General features: G+C 43.5%; 1 protein-coding gene across 5 annotated transcripts in view; it reads right to left on the bottom strand.

Moving 5' to 3' along the window:
* Window positions 1–25,879, bottom strand: part of LNX1 (ligand of numb-protein X 1) — a 234,843-nt gene that overhangs the window by 193,623 nt on the left and 15,341 nt on the right. For 3 of the 5 annotated variants that reach the window (XM_069201231.1, XM_069201247.1, XM_069201238.1), the window contains exon 2: window positions 3,798–4,275. In XM_069201231.1, the coding sequence (XP_069057332.1) occupies window positions 3,798–4,192 (395 nt within the window). In that variant the 5' untranslated portion in view covers window positions 4,193–4,275. Of the gene's footprint in view, window positions 1–270; window positions 848–3,797; window positions 4,276–25,879 lie in introns of those variants that run through there. The other 2 variants (XM_069201262.1, XM_069201253.1) reach the window with 2 other exon arrangements.

The following is a 25,879-nucleotide window of genomic DNA, read 5'->3' as shown; positions in this document are numbered from 1 at the left end:
TCACACAGCTCCAGCAGGTACTGTTGAACACGGAAAGGCTCTGTGCCCAGTGACTGATGAGACACGGAGATTGGCCAAGGGGAACACAAGCACTAAACATCATTCATGTAAATGCTGCTGTTCTCTAATCTCAGTTTATAAAATGCCATCATTCACTTCATTATTTGAGTAATTACATGCTATCTGCATCTTGGCAGCAATTGTTTGCAGCAACGCAAAATGCACCATACACATAGACATACAACACAAAGTCTTCAAGTGTGTACTCACAGTTCAGAGTACAGGAAGTGCAGGTTCCCCACATTGTCTATGTAGTTTGCAGGGCTGAGCCAAGGCAGGACCAGCAACAGAAGTGCCTTCATGTTCTCAGCGTCGAGCTGGTGACCCCCCTGGTTGGCTTACCACCACCGCGCCGTCCCCTGCGCTCGGTGGCTGTCGCTCGAACCCACAGCTCCCAGCCCTCTGTGGCAGCTAGGCTCTCTTTAAACGAGCCTTTCCATTTCACTTCACTTGGTAGCACATTAGGAATCGCCTCTAAATCTCTTATGCTAAGCTATGCTGGAAAAAATCATTGACCTGTAAGAGGATTAGCCGATCGGGCTCTTGGAGGGGTGTACGCGAGGCTGTGGGGACAGCAGAGCACAGCAGGCGAGCCGGTGACTTATGGTGTAGCAGGATGATGCTGAGGTAACAGGGCCCTGCCTCCCACAGCACGTCGAGTGGTTCTCTGCAGGCAGCTGGTACGTTTACATCACGATGGGCTGTGTGAACCAGGATGCATCAGCGCTGGCTGGGTCTGCCAGGCTGAAAATAAAATGTACACTCAGTCACTGAAATGAGCCGAAAGGCACATCCGAGGGAGGGAAGGTTCAGTGAGCCGGTTTACCAGTGACGTACTGAAGTCAGAGGGGAGGGCCAAACATACAGCTCTAAGGATTATATTTTATTTATTTGGTGTCAAGGATATGGGCAATGTTTTGTCGTAAGATGACTGTTCAAGCAGTGCACATTCTCTTCACAGAAGTGAACACATTTCTGATGGTGGCACGTGCAGAGAGTGTGAAGTATGTCAGATGCCAGGAGGGAGCCCTTCAGATGTGTGAAGTGCATTGTGGGAGTGGGAGAGATGACGTGGGAGCCATGCAAGCAGGGCAGCAGTGCGGACCCTGCATCTTCCCGGTGGCCATTGTCTCTTCAGCTGCTCTCCAGTTGCTCCCCAGCGAGGTTAGCACTCTACAAATACATCTATGGTTGGAGGTGGTGCATTAATTGGGAAGTGTACAGATTTATCACTCTGGCTCAGCTCCCATTAAATAAATCTAGGAATGCTGAACTCGGTAATGTAATGGGGGAAAGAAAACCGTGAGCTGGGGTGCGAATTTCCAGAAGTTCTAGAGCTTTTCATCCTTCTAAATCGATCTTTGCAGTCAATCGTGACTTAACGTTTTACAAAGTCACAAAAAGAAAACACTCAAAATATGTTTTAATTTCAGGATCCTTGTAAGGAAAATTACTAATACTTACACAAACTTAATTGATCAAAAGGAAAAATAAAGAGTTCAGGCAGAAACTGAGAAGCGACAAAACAGAAAAGGACCAAAGACATTTGGCAAATTTCGGTGTCAGAGTTAAAAACCAGTCACAGAAACTTTGAGGGGGCACATCCAAATGGATCATTGGATTGCCTGCCCCTAAATCTCAGTTGAGGTAGCTTCAGGAAAGTGACAAAACAGGCCAAATCCTAACTTCCTTTAGACTGCCTGAAAAAAAAAAAAAAAAAAAAATATATATATATATATATATATATATATATATATATATATATATATATATATATATATATATATATACTCTGACAGAAACCAGAGACAACCATGGCCTCAAACCAAATTAAGAATGAATTAATATTTTAGGAAGGTTCCCAACTGGTGGATTCCAGCCCTTCAAAATTGTTCACGTTTTTTTTATTGTTAGCGTTGCCTCCCCAAGGTTTTCCAAAAAAAAAAATATAGATGAATAAAAAAATAAAAGGGTAATACTGGAGTTCTCACAGTGCGTTCGTTTTTTTCTTTAAGTGGAGTTGAACTTTTTTTTAAGAGTCATTATGATTACTTTAAATGAATGGTTGCAATTTCAGCAAATCGCATCTCCGCACCCAGGGGCCTTAGACTACAGGTCATCACTGAGGATACAGATTTCGTTCTTCATTTTCTTATATCTAAGTACTTTTGGCTTCCCTGGCCAACTTGCAAGCTTGGACTTTGGAAAGCTATGCCCGAAGTAAGAAAAAACAAAATCAACAGTGATCTGTGTTTGATAAGCATAGCAATTTCCACTGGTGCCTGAGAAGAAGTGCGAGTGTTATTTTGCACCATCAGTTCCCACCTGCATACAACTGACCTGGAGAAACAGTAAAGGAAAGCATGCCAGTATCATTCTAAGGAGGGACAAAGGAGAACATTCACTGCTGTCCCACTCAGAAGACTGTTGTTTGCAAGAACTACCAATGAGATACAACTGTAATCGCAACTATGGAGACAGGTCATTGCAGTTAAAATCAGCAAATCGAAAACAGGTCACTATGTGGAGCTAAAAAAATAAAGAACAAAATGTTCTATCTAGAAGGTGAAGGAAATAAAAAGATTGATATTTTTGACCTCGGGGGCATCAAATGCTTCTCAAGCTGTCAGGTAAAGGGCTGAAGGAGCAGCTGGCGACCTCACAGGATTTGCTAACAACACAAGTGAAGCTTCCCTGGATCAGTATATCGATGTAACAATATAGGCACTGGCATATTTATCGTAGGTGTAAAAACGATGTGGGAGTCCTTCAAAGAAGGCTTCTAACGATAAATAAAATGCGCCACCCAAATGCATACTCTCGCTGATTACCCGACTTCCCCCAAGAGGACAATGAGATATGGAGTAAAGAAGAGTACCATGCTCATTGAGTAATGATCCTAAATCAGTAAATAAGTAATCCCATCATGTAACCACTGTACAAAGGATATTGAGTAAGAAGTGAAATTGCTGGATTTCACAAAAACAGGTTCTGAATACATGGTTTACTGCACACTGCAGGTTCCAGAAATACCTCCATTAAATACAAGCTTAACTACAGGGGCGCAGCACGGGAGGTGAACATATTAGAAGCTACACTTGTCCCATGGAAGCACTATTTTTGGGGGAAAGGCAAATAACCCTTTACGTAATAATTCTTAATAGGGACGTCCTATACCATGTATTTTTCTTATGTGAATACATCAGACTATATTAAAAAAAAAAAAAAAAAAAAACACACCATTGTCAACCTGATGGCATCAACTGTTCAAAGAAAATAATTTGATAAAACCAAAATAGCAACTTTGTATAGCGTACTTCAAAAAAAAAAAAAAAAAAGAGACAAAAGAAAGCTTCTCGTAAAACACAGGTGAGCACATTGAAAATTAGAACAAAACTACATCTACATGAACTTTCATGATTTAAATTCTGATTTACCCTCCTTTAGCCTTATTGCCTTACCATCTCTCTTCTCTTTCCCCATCTATCCTTTGTATTCTTTCATATCTCTTTTATGATAAATAATATATTATTCATTCATCTTTTACACTTTACATGGAGAGGTATAATGGATGAATGTTTAGCAAAGGTGCAGGTGTGGGTAACATTTGGGCACAGAGGATTTGAGCGGTAAAGCGTAAACAAGCAGTCAAGATATGATGAAGAAATATCCAATCATGCAATAAAAGTTCTGTTCACATCACCACAGCATGACGTAGTATACTTCAGTAAACGTACCTGTTTTTGAAATGCTGTTCGAGGTCACATCGTGGCACTACCTCTGTGCAGTGCTCTGAGAAAGGGCAGGTAACCAGGAGTTTGTCCAGCAGTTTATGCACCAATATGTTGGATCTTTTACAGGTCTGCAATAGCACTGTCCTTCGATCCACTGGGCAGAAGTCTTTTTCTATCAGGAAGTTTGTGAGACAGATGGTGCAATAGGTGTGGCCACAAGGGGTATCAAGTGGCTGCAGCAAGGCCTGCAAACAGATGTGGCAGATCAAGTCATCATCTACGTCCTCTGGGTAGGTGTAAACGTGGTTCTCCTCCAGAGAATGGAGCTGGCCACACGTTACGCACAAGGGGGGACAGTCACCGATGACCATGTCTTCCACATAATTGTTTTGCTCCATGATCTTCTTGGAAGCTGAGCAACAGCCAATGAATCAGCGGATTCCTCCAGTTTTTTTTCCAGTCAGGTGTGGATGCTTTAAACCTAAACATAAAACAGACCAGTCAGAAGCATGCATAGGAGACCGCTCGGTTTCTGTTGCTCTGATTTAAATAGTAAATACCCGCCATGCAGCAGGAGTGTTAGACAATGAAGTACAATATACAAAATCGTAAAATTAAATCTTCCAAGAAAGAAAGAAATGAAAAACGCAAATGAAAGAGACAAAAGAAAGCTAAATTCCTAAGCTAAAAGTGATGGCTCATATGCGGACATCTCAGCTTTACAATTGACCTGACTGGTAAGCCTAGCTATAATTGTCAACATTTTGGCTTACTCAATCCACGAGTAGTTAAATATACATACTAGTGCCTAGATCTGTGTCCTCCTCTCATGATTAGCATAGAAGTCAGTTATGCATTCCTGCTAAGGAAATTGCGCCTGGACCACTATCCCAGATGCTACTAAATTATGCACCGCTCAAAAGGAGTATGGATAATGGCTTATTATTTGCTGCCATGAGAGTGTCCTAAAGCATTAGCTGACTAGGTCGAGGATATCTCCTGAAATAACAGCACTGTGCTTACACTTTACAGTAACAGGTAGACAGCATGCATTTTTAGTTGCAAAAAAACCTCCCCATAGTCTTTTCTCTGATGGGAGCTATGACAGAATTCAAGCAAGGAGAAAGTGATGGATACTTATTCTTCTTAAGCATCTGGAAACTGTCCCCAATCATGTTTAGAAGCCGGAGGGCAACAGTTAAGAGCGAGTTCTACATTTAAATTGCATTATAGAAAGCTCTGAGTGAAGCAGAGAGTCTTAAACTGAAATCAAAGACAACTATTCAGACGGACTGGCCATGAATATGAATTTAAGAAATAAAATCCCTAGACACTGTTGCCATAATCAGGCCTGGATAGAACTATACTTTTGATTGGAGAGGGTCTTTTATTGGTGGATGAACAGAATGTTGGTGAACCTAGCTGGTGATGAGGAGATGATGATAGGAGGCCCGTCTGCATGGTCTACATGACTTTCAAGGGATATTTCATTATCAAATATCACTTCCACATTTCCGACCATTAGCACTATTACCATGGCAAGCCCCAACAAAGCTAACAAATGGGAGCTTCCATGAGGGGTACATGTGAGGCTCATAGACCTGGACCCAAGTTTTGACTCATTCTAGATCCTTCCAATCACAATTGGCCAAAGAGACCCACAAATGTTGTGTATAATTTCATACTGGGTTATTCACGTGGTCTACAATGTCCACCCCCTTCCCTCTCAACTGGGCTAATGACATCCCAGTCGCAACATAAATTTTGAAATCCAGTTGACATGACAGATAACCACATCCAGCGATCATAAATAAATTTAAAAAAAGAACAAGAAGAAATGGACCACGATGGGCCCTCCAATTAAGAAAGGTCTTCGTTAAAGGAAGGAACAATTTTTCACCTGAGAAGATATTTTGGGGAGAAATAATTTAATCGGGAGTAGTGTTTGCCAAGGTGCATTGGAGAAGTCTCTCGTGCGTTGCACATTTTTCTCCCTAAATTAAGGCAAAAGCAGGAAGCTGGTGAGTACACTGAGATGATGATTTACGGCCGTCCCTCTATTTGACCAGAGTGTGACTTCCAGATGCCGAGAAGGTCTGTTTTTATGTGCACTAGAGAGAGGCCTAAACCCAGATGCTTTCTGATCCCAGTGGTGTTGTTGATCACCCCTTCCATGGATAGATTAATAAAGGGAAAAGTTGACATCGGTTTCTACTAAGAAGGTATATAAAAGTCCAACCAGTATAAAATGAGAGTTACAAACTCATACTTAAGTAGCAAACTGCTGAAAATGTTATTTTGAGTTTATATCAAGAGTATACCAAGTGACAATGCAGTATGTTTCATATTATGTCAGAAATGCACATTTTTGTATTAACACAATTTAACAATATAGAATTACCCAGAAATGACCGTTATGAAAATACCATTGGTTTTCAGATGTTTTACTTTCCATGTTTTAGCTAGTCTTTTCTCGTTTGTGAATGCATGAGTCTCTAATGAAACCTAGATTTTTAATTGTTGATAATGGATTACAAAATATTTGCCTGCAAAGCTGCCACTACCTTGAACGGAAATCCACGGAGATTTACATATTTCTGACTCACATCAACAGCACCTGCACATTCTGGACTGCAGCTACGAGATGCTTTGGGTATGCCACAGACCTCTGAAAATGGGAGACTGAGGACTTCCTACTATTGGGATATGCTATAGCACATTTAAGCAGAGTTTGGTGGCCCAGCAGTATTTTTGAGAGGGCACAATCTGCTTAATGCATGCACCAGTTCGTTGCCACACACTGAAGGGCATCCAAAACAGCCTGCACATCACTATTCCTATCTCTGCCATTCACGGCGTGTCAGAGGCTGCAATAGAAGCACATGAATATGATGCATCTTATTATCAGGCAACAGAATGGACCAGGCATTCGGGACTTTAGGCCTCTTAGCTTATGCATCACCCTATTAGCCTTGAAGCATGCAATAATATGGGGCGAAACGTGTCAGCTGCACTCCGAAATAAAAATAAAGGATTTGAATCAAACAATACCATCCCTGTATTTTATTTATAAATTTGAATAGCTACATATCTACTGTGTACTGTATTTGAGTTCCGCCCTTCAAAAGGTCACTATTCTTGATCACCTTTTCCTCTGATTGGCCTATGACCTCACCCGTGGAGGGGAGGGGTTTGGATTCAGCACACCACACAAGAACACCTTCTTTTGCAAATGTGAGAGGATGGGATGTTCTGCATGAAATTAGTTCCACTGCTCCGCAATAGTACTGCCCTCATCTCTGTGTTGGCATGGTGGTAGCAAGATTACTACAAGGATCATTTCTAATAAATGAAGCATAAATTGGAAGAGGTAACAATTCATGTAACATTCAATCCCGGAGTAACACACCACAAATACACTTTGGTGTGCTGCTTAGACGTTTCTCCTAAATCTCTGTATATGTCAATATGTGTTTCTGCATTTCCACTTCCATTTCTAAAAGCACGCGACTCGATGAAACTGGCCAACAGCCATACACCGCAAGTACAAAGTTTGTTCGTCATGCATTTGACAGATTGAACTACTGGTAAATGTGGCACGGCTTCTGCCAAGATACACATAACATATTAGAAGTTATCCCTTTCTGCACGCTGCACTGGGTACCTGACAGTTGTAGGATATAGTCCAAAGTGATCTCCAAATGGATCTAACCCAGTCTGCACATGGCGCTATAGACCTCCATGTTACATTGAAGCATATGTTTTTATGGGACCCATTTGATGCATTTGCTGCTTGTGCTCTAGTCATGCTATACACCCCGGTGACAGCAAGGCACTAGTTAGTAAGAGTGTTATGTAGTTTGAGCTCTCCCCCAGCCAATAAGTATGCTATCCTCCTCCAGCATCACTGCTCCCTGCTGTACTCCAAAAGCACCTCAGTGACATGCTAGCAAGCTGTATAAATGTAGCATACCATCACTATGGGACTATAATGAGGTCGACAATATTGATCCACAAAACAAAAAAAACAGCACATCCACTACACCCCCTACCACTACATTGTTAGGGTAAGTATAGATTTACTATTCTACACATCTACATACCTACCCTAACCTTGCTATGCAGTTAAAGTATCAGTTTTGAGATATAGTGAGGATATATAATCTCAATCAACGTGCTTCACTCTGGCATCCTCACTGTTAATCACTGTTGGCACTCTTTTGGGTACCAGCATGACATATACCTTATATAATGAATATCAGCAGTGGTGGCCTCCAAAACAGTGAGGTTAGATAAGTAGGGATTTTCTGCATTGCCATCCGATTTGTGGCCCTTCTCTGTAGCATCTCCACGACGCTGAAACTCATTTCATCAGAATCAATGGTGGCCACAAGCACCAGAGGTCCTGCCCCAGAATTATGTACTGTTTGTGTTAGCACTGGGGTCTTTGGTTGGCAGTCAGATTACCCCCATCCAAGCAAGGACCCTCACTCTAGTCAGGGCAAAGGAGAAACACACCCCCTTGATAGCATGGCACGAGCAGAAAGGCTTTAACCCAGAGACAATATGTTAAGTATTTGTACCGACACACACAGTAATACAGTGAAAACACTACAAAATAAATAAATCACCAGGTTAGAAAAATAGCCAATATTAACCTGAGCAAAACAACAAAAATTCAACATACAAAGGCAAAGTTATGATTTTTTTTTTTTTACGATTAAAACTTCAATATGGCACTTAAAAACACAAATGCTTCAAATTGGTGAGATCACAACGTCGTGACGGAGTTCTTCCCAATGATCCAACGCTAATGGCGCCAGCCACTGAGTCACAAGGACCCCCAGGTACAGTACCTTGTGAAAATGAGGAAACAAGCTGGAGCACGTAGTCGGGGATCACGGCGTCACTGGATCCGAGTTGGTGTCAGTTCTGGTGCTGCCAAGTGAAGGAGCGTCACAAAGAGGCGTCAGGTCCTTGTTGTGGAGTGGTGGAGGTGAGACGGCGTCAGTGAGAAGCGTTTGATCCGTGCACTTCCGATGGAGTCGGTATCTGGCAGTTAAGATGTGGTGCGGCGACTGTCACGGAGTCGCAGACTTTAGCGAGGCTGCTGCGGCATCGAGCCTGCTGGGTCATCGCACTTCAGCGAGGGCCACGACTTTGGTTGCAGGCGGCGTCATGGGATTTGGCAACAGTGCTGGTCCAGAGTCGTCTGAAGTCAGTTTACTTGATTTTTCCACTAGCTTCTCCTTTCAAGGGCCTAGTGAACGGATTAGGGCACCACTTGGCAGGGCAGGAGTCCCAACAGAGAGTCCATGTGCTGGCAGAGGAAGTCTTTGATGGCCCGGAGACTTCAGAACAGGGGGGCAAGCTCAGTCCAAGCCCTGGGAGATTCTTCTGAAGCAGGAACACACCACAAAATCCAGTCTTTGTCCCTTTCACAGGCAGAAGCAGCAACTGCAGGATAGCCCAACAAAGCACAGTCCCAGGCAGGGGCAGCACTTCTGCCAAGGAAAAGAGCTGAAGAGCTGAGGAGATGTTCCTCTTGGTTCCAGAAGCAAATCTTGAAGAAATATAAAGTCTGGGGTTTGGGGTCCACTACTTATACCCCTTTCTGCCTTTGAAGTTGCCCAATTTCAAAGAAAAGTCTCTGTTGTTTACAGGATCCTGCCTTGCCCAGGCCAGGCCCCAGACACACACCAGGGGGCTGAGACTGCGTTGTGTGAGGCCAGGCACAGTCCATTCAGGTGTAAGTGACCACTCCTCCCTTCACTCTAGCCCAGATGGCTCATCAGGATATGCAGGCTACGCCCCAGCTCCCTTTGTGTCACTGTCTAGAGGAAATTCACAAACAGCCCAACTGTCAGTCTGACCCAGACAGGGAATTTACAAACAGACAGAGTCACAGAATGGTTAAAGCAAGAAAATACCTACTTTCTAAACGTGGCATTTTCAAACTAACAATCTAAAAACCAACTTCACTAAAAGATGTATTTTTATATTGTGAGTTCAGATACCCCAAACTCCATATTTCTATCTGCTCTCAAAGGGAAACTGCACTTAAAAAATATTCGAAGGCAGCCCCCATGATAACCTATGAGAAATAGGCCTTGCAACAGTGAAAAACGAATTTGGCAGTATTTCACTGCTAGGGTATGTAACACACATCAGTACATGTCCCACCTTTAACATACACTGCACCCTGCCCATGGGGCTACCTAGGGCTTACCTTAGGGGTGCTTTACATGTATAAAAAGGGATGGTTTGGGCCTGGCAAGTGGGTACACTTGCCAGGTCGAATTGGTAGTTTAAACACTTTACACACACAGACACTGCAGTGGCAGGTCTGAGCCATGTTTACGGGGCTACTCATGTGGGTGGTACAATCAGTGCTACTGACCGACTAGTAGTATTTGATTTACAGGCCCTAGGCACCTCTAGTGCACTTTACTAGGGACTTACTAGTAAATCAAATATGTCAATCATGGAAAGGCCAAATACACATTCAGTTTCACGTATGGAGCACTTGCACTTTAGCACTGGTCATCAGTGGCAAAGTGCCCAGAGTAACAAAAAGAGCAAAAACAGAGTCCAGCACACAGCAACAACCTGGGAAGTAGAGGCAAAAAGTTAGGGGAGACCATGCCCAGAATGCATGATCTAATATGTTGCAATCCTTTTGCCTCAAAGATTAGATAAATTATGCACCCACCTACTGTGGGCCAAGGTTTTTCTTCCTTGTATACCCCACTCAAGAGTTTAGAGATGCCAAAACATTTCTCTTCCCAGTGGTTACCCATTCCACCAGGGGCTAGCCAGTAAAAACAGAAAACAGCTCTAGACAAAGAAAATGTATGGTGCCTAAACTTAATCAATTTAAACATAGAATAGCATCTAAATTCTATTGGACATTTACCTATTACAGCACTTGCTCCCATCATAACATAGCCTTATAGCATTGCTTGAGTGGCAACTCCATTAATGGACCAACAGAATGGTGTAGAATAGGGGGATCTTCCAGCACCGTGGAGTGAAGTAGATACATTTTACATTATCAAATCCTCAACAGATAATCCTTTAGTGAACTAATAGTATGGTTCCCTTATAAAAAAGAAAACACAAGATATCATGTATTATAAGGAGTAAAAGCACTCTGAATCAGAACAGCACTTAGAGCCGGACTGGTAATTCTTCTATTTAACCCATTGGGTTAATCTGGGGGGCTGCTTTCAGGGCAGGAAGGGCTCAGGTGATCCAACCATGGCCTCATGGTGCATGCATGACCTCCTGCAGGGTGGGGCAGGTTTGAACATTTTTGACAGGGATTATTGCCAATACGCTGCTCTCTTTCAATGCTGAACTCTTTAGGTCCAGAACATGAATGAGATTTTTGTTTCGGACTGCAACTGGTTTGCAGATAGTGGCGTAACAAAGGCTCCCGCGGTGCAGGGGGGTGCGAGCTCCGAGGCTGGGGGAGGGAAGGAGGGGGTTACCCTCAGCACAGCACGCTGTGCACGGATGGCAGGACTCTGACTGGGTCAGGAGTAGGCTCAAGGTACTTTGCGGAGGGTGGGGGGGGGGGGGGGGGGGTCAAGTTTTCTTACGCCACGGCTTGCAGAGGAAAACTCGGCAGTGTGGGAAGCCCCTCTTCACAGCTACTAAGGATGATCTGAATTCGTCCTTACTGTGGTCTCATTTGAATTTCGAATTAAGTGGTTATAGCACCAATTGCTGCAGGCAACACCTTGGTTATTCATAGAACTGCCAACCTGAAATTAGCCGTAAAAGTGAAAATAACATGTAGGTCAAACATCTAGATTTAGAAAAGGGAGGAGTTCGAAAAAGCACAGAGAGTCAACACGGGGACCATGAAACCAAATGAAGGCTGATAGAGGTAAGCAGGAACAAAGCTTGCTTTGAACTGCAGAAATGAGCAGTTCAGAAAAAGTTTCCAGAATAAGCAGTTCATACCTTTGAGTCTCACCTACAGAACAGAAAGTGATAGCAAAATAATTATCTTTTTAGTGAAATTTCTAGCAGTGCATATTTGAGAAATTTGGACTGAATTCATAAAGATAATGTCCTCTGGCTCGTAAGTGACTCCGACTATAGTTAGAGTAAGAACTATTTGGCGTGCACCATTTACTCACCCAGTGCTTAATTTGTGAATAAAAACGTGCCGGTGCCCAAAGCCCTCCTCTTAAAAACACGCTGCTGCTATTTAATGTGCGAACACGGAATACCGAGGCAGTGTAATCCTGAAGCCATTTTGGGACTCTTTAATCTATTACAGCCACTCCCTGCCCCTTCAGCTCACTCTTGCAGCTTTCTGCTTTCTCCCATTGTGACGCGTTTTTGTTTTTCTCTTCCTCCTTCTTTCCCATACGTGTCTTTTGCTCGCAGTAAATGCTTGAGGCAGCAAAATAAGCGCCGGCCCTGAAAAAATAAGTGCTGGTGCTTCGCATCAGAATCAACAAGCACAAATTGAGCACTGTACTCGCCTAAACTCCACCGAAACACGTGACAGGTCACTAGTTTGCCCAGTCTCCAGGTAGCAACCCTCAACTCAACCATCCCTGGGTTTTCGATCAGGTGCCTCCGAAGCCCAAGGTGATATTTTGGTAATACACTTCTCCTCTCACCTCCGGTAGATGGCCCCCTCCCTTACAGACCCTTTGCAACATTCTCCTACCTGGCAGTATGGATCAGCATCTCATACTTTCATGTAAGATCAGATCTTATGCACAGTTTACAATCGGTTCTACAGCTGCCCCAACTCGCACTCTGGTCAGCTGCAAACAGAATGGGACTGATTAAAAAAAACATACACATCCATGAGCACAAGCAGCACCAATACTCCAGGGGTGCACAGCAAACACAACTACAGCAGACAAAAAAAGCAAAATTCAAATGAGGGGCGGATAGTCAACTTGCCACTCAGTAGCCTATTACTTGAGACAGGCCATAGCAGAAGGAGAGAGGAAGGAAGCAAGTAGAAGAAAGGACGTGTACGTTAAAAAACGAAAAATTCACAAGAACCTGTCATTTACGCTTTAAAAGAGAGACCTCTACGTGGTTGATAATGTAGAATACAGTTGATGTGAATCTACGTCAACAGTCTACTCTCAGATAAAGACAGATTAGGAATGTATTTTCCATCCTCTATCAGCAAATAGTCAACCATGATACAAGTGGCGCACCTTGTGTTCGAAGAAGTTGCAGAGGGGCTCGTTTCACTGCATGCTCAGCACGTGCATTTCAAAACTCTATGTAGGTTTATCCTTCTGCTGCTCATACTTAAAATCTAGTGCGTTTTAAATGTGGTACAACCTTATTTACAAATTCCCTCTAACGGTGGGATAATCTCCCTAAACATGACAGACAGAGCAGGTGCTACAGGGGCCACTGCACGCGGACCAGACAATGCTTGTTGCTGTTTGCATTTCGTGTACACAAGACGTACGTGTCAAGAAATACCCCAAATGAGGCAGGCACGTGGGAACACATCAACTGAGCGCAGTGTTTGGCTCAGGACTGCGATCACTGTGTAGCCATTCATGGCCACTAGAAGGTGTGGCATAGATGGCTGAATAATCACATCCTGTTGCTCATCAAGAACAGTATTGGATTTGTGAATGCATGCTATAAGCGTTCCTTGTACAACAAGCAATCACACGGAAAGATGCTCTGCACACGGCTGAATACCTTGTAATGCACCATACTCAAACTATTCACCTCAGGGTGTGTAACCTACTATCATACCCCACTGTCAATGTCAATGTAAGCTAGGGGAAGAAGTTAATCAATCAGGGAGTGTGAATAGGGACAGCAAAGTACTTATTCGATAAAAAAAAAAAAGTTTTTTAAAGTCTAACAAAGACTTGAATTTTACTGTGATTAGAAGAGTGGTGTTGGACTCTGTCCCACCACGATTGCCTTTGTTTCTACTTCCACGATACTAAAATGATGTCAGTCAGGCCCACCAAGACAGCGTACTTGCTTGAGCACAGTCTGTATTTCTTTATCCTGATTTGGGTATCTTATTTATTAATGGTTTTCAGTGGTTGCCAAGCATGAGTTATACATAGTTTAACAGGCCAGGTGACAACTTTTCCTTTATATTACTTAATGAGCCAAGTAGTGGCTATTCTGGATTCTGGGGGTCTAAGAAGGATGTGGGATTCAGATTAACCCCTTTTTCACCTCTCCAAGGTAGATGGTACTGGGGCCAAATGAGGGCCCAAAGTGTTGAGAGACTGGACAGAGTGGTCTCCACAGCTACTAGAGTTGAAGCGAGAGCCGGGCAGATCTGGAGACACAATGGTGAAGGCACACAAAAGACTTGCTGCCTGGACGCAGAGCAATTTTCCTATATTGAGGGTTCATCTCCTGTTCACAAGTCCAAGAACCCCAGGGCGCAAAAGGTCTCCTTTTTTCGATGCTTGGATACCTGGAGAGGCAGGGTGATGTTTCTCATCATCTTCAATCCGAGAAAGGGTTCTTGGAGCAGTGTTTGATGAGCACCAAAAATAGCTTTGAAACGTTGGTCATGTGAATTTGCATAACGTGGTGTGGGGTCGTTCTATCTGTTCCTGAAATTATGGCTTTACAAGTTGTACCATTATGTAACGGAAAAAAGATTAAACAAAGGATATGAAAATAAAATTCCATCGTCACATAGAACACTATGGGTGTCATTTAGAGTTTGGTGGAGGGGTTACTCTGTCACAAACGTGGCAGATAAATTCCATTATAGCCTATGGAACTTGTAATACGGGGGATGAGATATCCATCACGCATGTATTAAAGTAACAGCTCCGCCAAACTCTAAAGCAGACCCTGTATTTCCTCGTTCCTTAGTATCACACTTCTTCTCTTTCACTTTCTCTGCTGCCTAGTCTCCCCGACTCCTTAGTGAGTAACTACAGATATAACGTGGCTTCCTGTTATCCAGGATAGGATAGGTTAGGATGAGTGTTTCCTATTATAGAAGACAAGATTTGATGTCACAAAAGTGCATCTCTGCATGACCTCTGTAGGGCCTCTAATAATATGTTTTTCAGTGACTGACTGGCAATGTACAGGTAGACAACACAGTGGGACATTGAAAAGGTGTCTCTGCAAAAAGCATTCATTCCCGTTTCTTGTTGATTGAAACTTGTCTCCTATGTTGCTGCGTTATACATTTTTGTCATTTTCTTCTAAACTTTGTAGGTTTTAGAAGGCATGTGTTTCTTGGACATTGAGATACACCTCACTGTGAACGTCGAAAAGCCTGTTTGTTCATGGCAGGGTTAGATTAGATATGGGACAGGGAGGAGCAAACACCAGCGCTTAGCATACATTCTGCCACTGGTAGTACCAGCTATTTCAGACGATCATCAACAGCTGCCAGGTGGCCCTTTGCCACCTAGACAAAGCACCCTGCGATCTATACTTGGAGGTATGTTTCAGTATTTCAATTACTGGTCTAACAATCTCAGAATGCAAGGAAATATCTGCCAAAAAGTTAAAATTGGCTCCAGGTGTCCGAAGCTGCATGGTGTCAACTGGGAGTAATGAATGCCCTCTGAAGTGCCCTAAACCATCAATACAATATCATGCAGTTTGAGGTGACTGCGCCAGCATTAAACCAGCTATTTTATGTTCAAGGCTGCGAATAACCAAAACTGTGCAGGGCCCCGGAACGGGATCGAACGACCAGTTACTGGTCCATTTTCGTCAGGAGTGCACCGGGGCAGACATGTGCTCAATCTTTCAAGCACTCTACACTGTGATTGCTTTGTCCTCACTTGTAGGAAAAGTGAGAGCTGGCCACGAGAAATGCAGACGTCTGCGTAAAGCTAAAAAAAAAAAAAAAAAAAAAAAAAAAAATACAAAAAAAATAATGCTCCAATTTTAATTGTATTTGTTTTAAATATTTGAATGACGCGTGAGTGCTGTAGAACACAAGACAACTACATTGCAGAGAGAAATACATACGAGAAGCCTCTTGGGAAGAGAATGCCAATTATTTAAACAGGTTAAACATAAACGACAGGGTCCGTATAAGAATGGTGGGTTTACGCGTTTAATAGACTGTACATTAACAATCTCGGGCTTTGGCGATGACGTATCCTTGGTCACTCCCCTTTGGTAGCGATTGGCTGGAATGTAGGCCATGCATACACACCAGCACGTGCGACGAGCGCGTGACACCGCCAGAGGATCTTTCAGAGCATCATTTGCAGCGTGCCTCTCTCTGTTTGACTGATAGTGCCACGTTTGAGGTCGAGCTGTCAGTTCGTAAACGCAGTTCGAGCGTTTGCTCCTCGGCGCCAGCTACGGTCCTCAGGGGATGTTTGCACAAGCATACATAATACCTTTTTTGCGACTCGAGGGTGGCTGACTTGCATGCCTCAGAAAGGCAGGCTTTTTACCCATGGAAGGTTTACATTATTCTCTATATAGCATGTACGAGTTTTTTCTGTCCTTCGTTTCTCTCCACTCTGCCTCGAGGTTAGTTGTAATGGGCTGGACCCGTGACACTTTTACGACCCTAGCTCTTTATGTTCTACATTTATACAGTGCACCTCACAAATCTAATTGTTTCAGATTTACAAGAATTATATTTCAGACTGGAACTAAACTAGAATTTCAAGCAGCCTCCCATAAGACGAACAAGTCACTTCCAATTGTCTTATACATTCAGTTGCGTCAGCTGCACCGCACTAACCACATTCCAAATGAGTAAACTGACATGATTAGGCACATCCTGATATGACAAATCCAGATGCTATTAACTGTTTAGTCTTGCAAGACAGCATAATTTTAAGAAGGTCGAAAAAAATGGGCTGGGGAACTGGTAAAGAGCCGAGGTCTGGGAGGCGTAACTAAGGACGGGGGTGTGGCCTCTGGAACAAAGTGTGTGTCGTAATACATGTAGACTAGAATCCTGTCTGGAGGCTTTCTTAGAACCTTCCTCAGTTAAATATGCTTTTAGCCGTTTTTATCATTTAATTTGTTTACTGTGCTTTGCATGCATTCTTTAATGACGTGCCTTGCAGACATACTGATCCAGCAGCCCATTGTATAGAGATCGTACATTTCATCAAAATAAATGCAGTTTTCTTGTTTTTCTAGGTCCCTGTAGGGGAGTGTGGGATGGCGAGAAGTACTTATTTTGGCTTATTGCCCACTACCACCTGGGCTTGCTTCTGAGCAGTGCTTATGTTCTGTGGCGTTGGTTCAAAATTCCATGACAGGGCTTGCTGTAGACCAGTGTGACATGCATGTCACTGGTTTGATCCCTCATAAAACCGCTCCACTGTTAATGTTCCTGTTGTAAACAAATGTATTTTGTTTCTATGGGCCAATGGTCTGCAGGAAGATAGGTCATTCGATTCACTGGGTTGTTGCAGGCATCTGTGTGGCCTGGAGTTCAGATTCCTATTCTAGTAAAATAGCTGGGTGGGTTATGTGGCTTATGAAGCCAGAGAATATTTCTGAAACCCTACGTGGCTTTCTTACATGTTAATTCTTCTCAGTTTGAATCTAGTGCCACAGACGATTTACAACACCTGCTGTCTCGGATTATTCTACACAATTTATCTTCTCCCTTGTTCATCACTACATTGACTTGGTGATTTTGGTAGGGCAGGTTTCATTTCTCCCATAACTTGTTTTGTCCTAATATCCCACTTGATGTGGAGGAACAGTGGGAAAGAATCAAGTGGGACTCCTTTTGACCCCTGTCACTTCTACTCGGAAGCAAAACTTAACTACCAAAATATAACACCGACATTTTTGATCTGTGACAGTGCACAGCACCAGCTGAGCCTCAGAAACTTAACCATCTGTGTGGTGACCGGGTACAGCATACGCTACACGAATATTACCCCCCTCACTGGCCATCTTTTCTAGCTATATGGAAAACTGGCAGACAAGTACGAGTACATTAGAATTAGTTTGAGTTACCAGTGCCCCTATAACTGGTGATTGACCAAAATATTTAAGATAAAATATTGTGTGTCCAAAATATTGTGGTAAGAATATCTAAGACAAGAATATTGTGAAGGTAAGGTTTTAGGGGTAAGGAAAGTTTCATTGTGCTTAACTCCACTCCTTTATGATATTCTCATTCATATTCAATATTTCTCTCTCTCTCTCTCCCTTACCACCCCCTCCCCCCAGTTTCCATAGGAAAAAGGGTCTTGTTGTGCATGGAAAGTTTTGGGATGATCCGTCATGCGGGGCCAAGAAAAAGGAGCGGGTGGTCAAAAAAGTGCATTACCCATGTTAATTCCCCTAGAGATTTTAGGCACAACTGCAGCCTGAACCGCTGAATAGAATTACATCAAATTTGGAAAGAACGTAGCTCTTGGTCCAGAAAGCACACTTTTTGTTATTTGGTGTAAATTTGTTCAGTAGATTTTGAGATATTAAAGGACAAAGAAATGTGTATATCTGGGTAGAACCTAAGCACAGATCACATGGTTAGATCGCACTGGCTGTCAGCACTTCAGCCAGAAAGTGATGGCAGCCATCTTGGGACCAATGTATATGATAACACCCCATTGAAGTGCATTGTAGTGAATGGCAGGTCTTGAGGGTCACAAAAAGGAGAACGGAACTATAACTCGGGCCCAAGCCATGCACTGCCTATTACCCCAGCGATTATATCACTCATAACATCTTCTATCACGTGATTGATAACATCACTGCAACATTTGCAGTAAAATTATTGATGAGAAAACTGTGCATGGCGAGGGCACAAGTTATACCTTTTCTAAAGCCCTGGTTTGTTCTTTAACATACATCTGAAGTGTCTCCTAGCACAGATCAAATACAGCTATGTGAAACTGATTCTGAGTGGATGAGTGTTAGATGTCTTGAGGTGAGGTGACAAATTTGAGAGCAACAGTATAAACATTCAACCTGTAGAGAAAAATAATTGAATTAAAAGATCTTATCAACTCACCCCCATATCATCAATTGTTAATATATATCCTGCGCATCTTCAAGATCTTCTGTAGAATGTTTTCTACTATTCATTACCTACTATTCTCCATAGTACGATATATGGCCCCAAGATGTTAACAAACTCATACATAAAATAACTACAGAAGAGTGTTGACCTGAAGCAGCTGATATAGTGTCAAGCCAAGACACAATTGTTCAGTCAGGTACCTTAGACATTTCCTAAAATTTGCTACTCTTAGCATCCATATTTTTAAATTCTATGTCTTCGGTTATGGTCTGTTGACTTGTGGCCTCTTCAGCATTCTTGCTAGATCGAAATGTGATGGTGCTCATTTTTTGGCGCACTCATTGACTCCCAAAGGTGCATTTTAAACACATTCTCTGGGAATCGTATGCTTTGAAGTTTTGTTATGGTCTCTGATTGGTTGACAGATTTTATTATTTATAACTATTGTGGAAGCCGAAGGCAGGCTGGTGTCAACTTAATAACAATACATCCCACTAAAGAATTATGGGCTGGGGGCTGAAGTATCTAGAGTCTCTGAAATCATTGTTGCCTCACAAAGGTTAAATGAATTACAGTTCCTCTGTTGGTTCCACTCTATTTTTCTTCTAGTCTCACAATTATGAAGGGAAAAAGTATTGAGGGCTCTACATCATCTCTCAGTTTCTGTGCTGGGTTTCATTTTCAACAGTTTCCTTATGCGTGTCCATCTAACATGGATCTTTACAATGCTGGGAAGTCCAGGCTCTGGGGTGCCCCCCTTTCCCTTTGCCCTCAATTGGCCTGCCAAGAAAGAGGAATTGGAATCAGGTAGATAGTTAGGGACCCACTGTGTCATACTGGAGTTCTGACTCACCACCTTCCCTTAAGGAGTTACTTCTCAGATTCCAGCCACACCTACAATAACTGTGATTGGTGGTCTTTGGGCATTCTCTAGACCTGCCGGTAAGGGCTTATTAGGTGCCTGAGATCTGTAACTCTACCTCCTCTAAAAAAGGAACTCTCTGCTCTAGCTCCAGGACTGAGAAACAAAGGGTTGATGGCATTCTCCTTCTGGGAAACTGTTTGCTCACTTCGGGTACACTCCTGGAAGTTGATCCTCCCTAGTCATACCACCCCTTACAATATCAAAGTAGTCTTCTCGCCAGCAGTCACACTGGCCATATAGCTCCTTATCTTAATGTGTAACAGCCTTTCTAGCTTCTTTCCCACCACTGATGTTCTCACCATTCTGGGAGCTAGGTGCCCATGCCACACCCAATGGAAGCTGACAACCTGGTCCTCAGATCAACCTTAAAGGATGCAAGACACTCCTTTCAGTGTGGTACCCCAATCACTCCTGTATTCTTCTACAACCAAGAAGTTTTGAGAAGCACCACCTTTTCAGGACCCATGTCGCAATGACCCACTCCATGCCACTTCCTTAAGGCACTAATTCCTGCACAAAAGGTAACAATTGCTTTGTCAAGGAATGTACAACATTTGAAGAGTAACTAGTTTTACTTAATTAACTTTGTCTTACTATCTAAATACATTAATTTCAGTTTAACAAAATTCCTTCTTGTATTGTGATTTATCACCTTGATAATCCCTTCCACTGCACGAGTCCATCCTTACTACACCACCGGTGTTCATGCAGCTACATATTTCTTGCAGTAATTCAAGTTGCTTCCCAGGATGCTATAAAGCTCAGCCCTACAGCCCACAAAATTGTTTGAGGCACTTGAGAAGATGCACAAGCAAACAGTCACCTTCTGACTGCCATTCCTACCTATCAAAGCCTTTTTGTGAGATATAATTATGTGAAGTTTACAGAGCAATAATTCTGTCATTGCGATAAGGAAGTGTGATAACTATTACATTTGTCATGGGCAGCATGACATACCACCGGCTATTATTCACCCAGGGATTGCTACTGCATAAGTGCACTATGTCAGAAGCACAACATAAGCAGGCACATGTCTGCATGATTCATGAAATGATAACCCTCAATGACGCTCATAAGGCCTCATACAAATACATTCTAATTATGTAGACGTTTCTCAGAGAGACTACACTTGGGTCGAAGAAGGTAAACGTAACAAAATGTATTTGCTTAAAAAAAAATCTCAGTACCTTTGTATTATGTTAATTAGCTTTTGATAATTATACTTAAACCCAGATAGGATTTATGGGGCTGACCGAGGTAGGAAACACAACGAACTTTCAGGCCAGTTCACTCCTTGCAAGATGGGAAAATCCTGGTTTTCAAACATTTCCTAAGTCTGAATTCCGGATAATAGGGATCAAGGCAGAGAAGCTATGACAGCACTGCTTGTTAATTTGGGGACCAGCAGGCGATCTAAGGATTAGATCAGCTGATTTAAACACAGACACTGTCTTACAAAAGAAAGGAAATTGCCAATACTAGAAGGATGAACTAGACAAAGAACTTTGAAACAGATCCTGGCCTGCATCTGGAGGCAATGGTGTTGATCGTGGAGGGAGATCAGCATGACACAATTTAGAAACTTGTGGAAGAGATAGACTGCAAAGATGTGAAAGGCCTTTTAGTGCTCTAGCAGAAATGGAGGCAATCCAACTGTAAGGAAATGGCTCCCTGTTGCAGTTACCCCCCACTTTTTGCCTAATACTGATGCTGACTTGACTGAGAAGTGTGCTGGGACCCTGCTAACCAGGCCCCAGCACCAGTGTTCTTTCACCTAAAATGTACCATTGTTTCCACAATTGGCACACCCCTGGCACACAGATAAGTCCCTTGTAAAAGGTACCAGTGGTACCAAGGGCCCTGTGACCAGGGAAGGTCCCTAAGTGCTGCAGCTCATGTTGTGCCACCCTAAGGGACCCCTCACCTAACACATGCACACTGCCATTGTAGACTGTGTGTGGTGGTGGGGAGAAAATGGCAAAGCCGACATGGCATCCCCCTCAGGATGCCTTGCACAGAAAATGCTGCTTGTGGCATAGGTAAGTCACCCCTCTAGCAGGCCTTACAGCCCTAAGGCAGGGTGCACTATAACACGGGTGAGGGCATAGCTGCATAAGCAATATGCCCCTACAGTGTCTAAGTCTATTTTTAGACATTGTAAGTACAGTGTGGCCATATTAAGTATATGGTCTGGGAGTTTCTCAAAAACGAACTCCACAGCTCCAAAAGGGCTACACTGAATACTGGGAAGTTTGGTATCAAACTTCTCAGAATAATAAACCCACACTGATGCCAGTGTTGGATTTATTAAAATATGAACACAGAGGGCATCTTAGAGATGCCCCCTGTATTTTACCCGATTGTCCAGTGCAGGACTGACTGGTCTGTGCCAGCCTGCTGCTGAGAGATGAGTTTCTGACCCCATGTGGTGAGGGCCTTTGTGCTCTCGGAGGACAGAAACAAAAGCCTGCTCTGGGTGGAGGTGCTTGACACCTCCCCCCTGCAGGAACTGTAACACCTAGCAGTGAGCCTCAAAGGCTCAGGCTTCGTGTAACAATGCCCCAGGGCACTCCAGCTAGTGGAGATGCCCACCCCCAGGACACAGCCCCCACTTTTGGCGGCAAGTCCAGGGGAGATAATGAGAAAAACAAGGAGGAGTCACCCACCAGTCAGGACAGCCCCTAAGGTGTCCTGAGCTGAGGTGACCTCTGCCTTTAGAAATCCTCCATCTTGATTTTGGAGGATTCCCCCAATAGGAATAGGGATGTGCCCCCCCCTCCCCTCAGGGAGGAGGCACAAAGAGGGTGTAGCCACCCTCAAGGACAGTAGCCATTGGCTACTGCCCTCCCAGACCTAAACACACCCCTAAATTCAGTATTTAGGGGCTCCCCAGAACCTAGGAAACTAGATTCCTGCAATCTAAAGAAGGACTGCTGACCTGAAGCCCTGCAGTGAAGACGGAGACGACAACTGATTTGGCCCTAGCCCCACCGGCCTGTCTCCCAACTTCGACGAAAGCTGCAACAGAGATGCATCCAACCAGCGACCTCTGAAGCCTCAGAGGACTGCCCTGCATCTAAAGGACCAAGGAGCTCCTGAGAACAGCAGCCCTGTTCAAGAAACTGCAACTTTCTGCAACAAAGAAGCAACTTTAAAGACCCCACGTTTCCCGCCGGAAGCGTGAGACTTTCCACTCTGCACCCGACGCTCCCGGCGGAAAACTAACACTACAGGGAGGACTCCCCGGCAACTGCGAGCCCGTGAGTAGCCAGAGTTGACCCCCATGGGCCCCCACAGCGACGCCTGCAGAGGAAATCCAGAGGCTCCCCCTGACCGCGACTGTCTCTAACAAGGAACCCGACGCCTGGAACCAGCACTGCACCCGCAGCCCCCAGGACCTGAAGGAACCGAACTCCAGTGCAGGAGCGGCCCCCAGGCGACCCTCTGCCTAGCCCAGGTGGTGGCTACCCGAGGAGCCCCCCCTGTGCCTGCCTGATGCGTTGAAGAGACCCCCGGGTCTCCCCATTGCTTTCTACACAAAACCCAACGCCTGTTTGCACTCTGCACCCGGCCGCCCCAGTGCCGCTGAGGATGTACCTTCTGTGCCTGCTTGTGTCCCCCCCCAGTGCCCTACAAAACCTCCCTGGTCTTCCCTCAGAGGACGCGGGTACTTACCTGCTGGCAGACTGGAACCGGGGCACCCCTGTTTCCATTGAAGCCTATGTGTTTTGGGCACCTTTTTGACCTCTTCACTTAACCGGCCATGAGCTGCTGGTGTGGTAACTTTGGGGTTGCCTTGAACCCCCAACAGTGGGCTACCTTGGAACCAACTTTGAACCCTGTAAGTGTTTTACTTACCTGTGAACTTAACAATTACTTACCTCCCCCAGGAACAGTTGATTTTTGCACGGTGTCCACTTTTTAAATAGCTTATTGACATTTTTGTCAAAACTGTACATGCTATTGTGATTATTCAAAGTTCCCAGAATACCTGAGTGAAAATCCTTTCATTTGAAGTATTACTTGTAAATCTTGAACCTGTGGTTCTTAAAATAAACTAAGAAAATATATTTTTCTATACAAAAACTTATTGGCCTGGAGTAAGTCTTTGAGTGTGTGTTCCTCATTTATTGCCTGTGTGTGTACAACAAATGCTTTACACTACCCTCTGATGAGCCTACTGCTCGACCACACTACCACAAAATAGAGCATTAGAATTATTTCTTTTTGCCACTATCTTACCTCTAAGGGGAACCCTTGGACTCTGTACACACTATTTCTTACTTTGAAATAGTATATACAGAGCCAACTTCCTACACCAACATAGACAGACAAAGAGTAGCCACGTTTGATTCAATAATGACAGACATGTCAAGCCGCTTACTAGCTTTTTAGGGTCAAGCCTGCGCTAGCATCTGCTTGCGCATGCGTATCGCTTGCGAGACGCTGTAGTAGCTAGAAAATGGCTCAGAGCCCCGTCCATGTCATGTCAGTGTCTTTCATTGGTTCGTGGGCTTGCCTTTTCAAGTCTGCTTGCTTTCATTCGTGGAAGACATGCATACGTCATGCCTTTTCCAGTGGTTAGCCCTCCTCGAGCGCAGCAACCAAGTACTGAAAACATTTGAGACTCTGTTTTCGGTCCGGGTTGTGGACTACTTTTTCTCAGCGCAATCTCGCTGGGTAGAAGTCGAGCGCTTTGCATGACATCGACCCTGTTACGGTATTTTTTTAAGGCTCAACCATCCTCTTATCCTCCCACCAGTACAACTCTTTCCTTTGATAATAAAGAACTGCCCGGTAGGTTGGAGAGGAATCTATCCTGCTTGACATGGAGAGAGCTGACTAGATTTGCACAGTTAGAATTTAAACAGTTCCAAAAAATCTTTCCATATAGTAAACAATTCAGTTTGCCCTTGTAATTTTCACAATATTTTCTGCAGCTGAGCTGGGTTTGACATGCTGCCTAGCTAGGCACCAGTGTGAGGCTCAATAGCTGCTTTCCAATTTTTCAAAATAGTTTTGTTTGATGACAGTCCTTTGGTGCCATTTTTGAAATGTAAACCAGTTCTTTTTAAATATGCCATTATTCAGCTCATATTCTCAGTCGTTGTTTAGCAACAGGCGAGTATTATCAGTCACTAGAAGGCACTAGAGTTTATAGTTTGGATGTCTTTATTGAGTTTGCCTATTGTAAGAAATTCTCCATGAGAAAGTCCAAGGCTATCGGTTCAGGGTTTTGGGTATCATGACTCATTCCTTTTGGAATATGGCATGGATGTAAATATTTTCATACATCTCGAGTGAGACCATCGTGTTTTTAAATTCACAGACATACATGAATTTCTCATATCGTTGCATTACTTCCCTAATGAGATTATCGTATGGTTTATCCAGGTTTCTGAAAAAAATATTTATACAACAAAGAATATTCACAATGCACCAAATAGGATACTTTATTACATTTGTAACAGCCAACTCTTGTGTTTTTCATTTTGCTTTTGAAGACATGTTTAACAAAGCTCACACTGTCTATCAATATATTTTGAAGGTGCAAATTGCACCCAAAAAGAAACACTGACAATGGTAAGCCCTTGACTGATTGTTTTCCAAAATAAATCCATTTAGGAGCTTTGGACAGAGGAGACTCCTCAACCCGGGCTTCAGGGCAGTTCTCTGGAACTTGTGAACAGGGACATAGAGCCCGTGGCTTCTGGGTATGCATTTATTTTGACAGTGCAGAGGTCTTCATGACAGATTGTTACCAATTCTTTAAGATATACATCGAATTGACTTTGGCTCCATCCACAGGAGCATTACCCTCTCAACTCTTTCTATTGGCTATTTACTGTATCATTCCACCTTCCAGGAAGTGCTTGCATTGGAACGTATTCAGGACTATTTTATATCTATAAAAAAACACGCTCAATCAACATCCTGTGTGTCACATTCAATTCTTGATTGCCTACATGCATTCTATATGGACAACAATCTGCTTTTCCCCCCAGCACTGACAAAGCCAATATGGCAGGCTTTACTATAATCAACATCATGTGTAGTTGCAATGTATGTAAACAGCATTTGTGAATACCTGTGTTTACATGAGATCAAAGTCAGACCTGTTAGCTTTGCCAATGCTTGTTATTTATCAGTTTGGAAACTGCAATCATGGTGGAAGTAGTCCAATTGATTTTG

The sequence above is a fragment of the Pleurodeles waltl genome, chromosome 1_2 (assembly GCF_031143425.1).
Source record: "Pleurodeles waltl isolate 20211129_DDA chromosome 1_2, aPleWal1.hap1.20221129, whole genome shotgun sequence".
Lineage (NCBI taxonomy): Eukaryota > Metazoa > Chordata > Amphibia > Caudata > Salamandridae > Pleurodeles > Pleurodeles waltl.
Note: the sequence above shows the minus strand (reverse complement) of the source record. Positions and strands in the feature narration are given on the sequence as shown.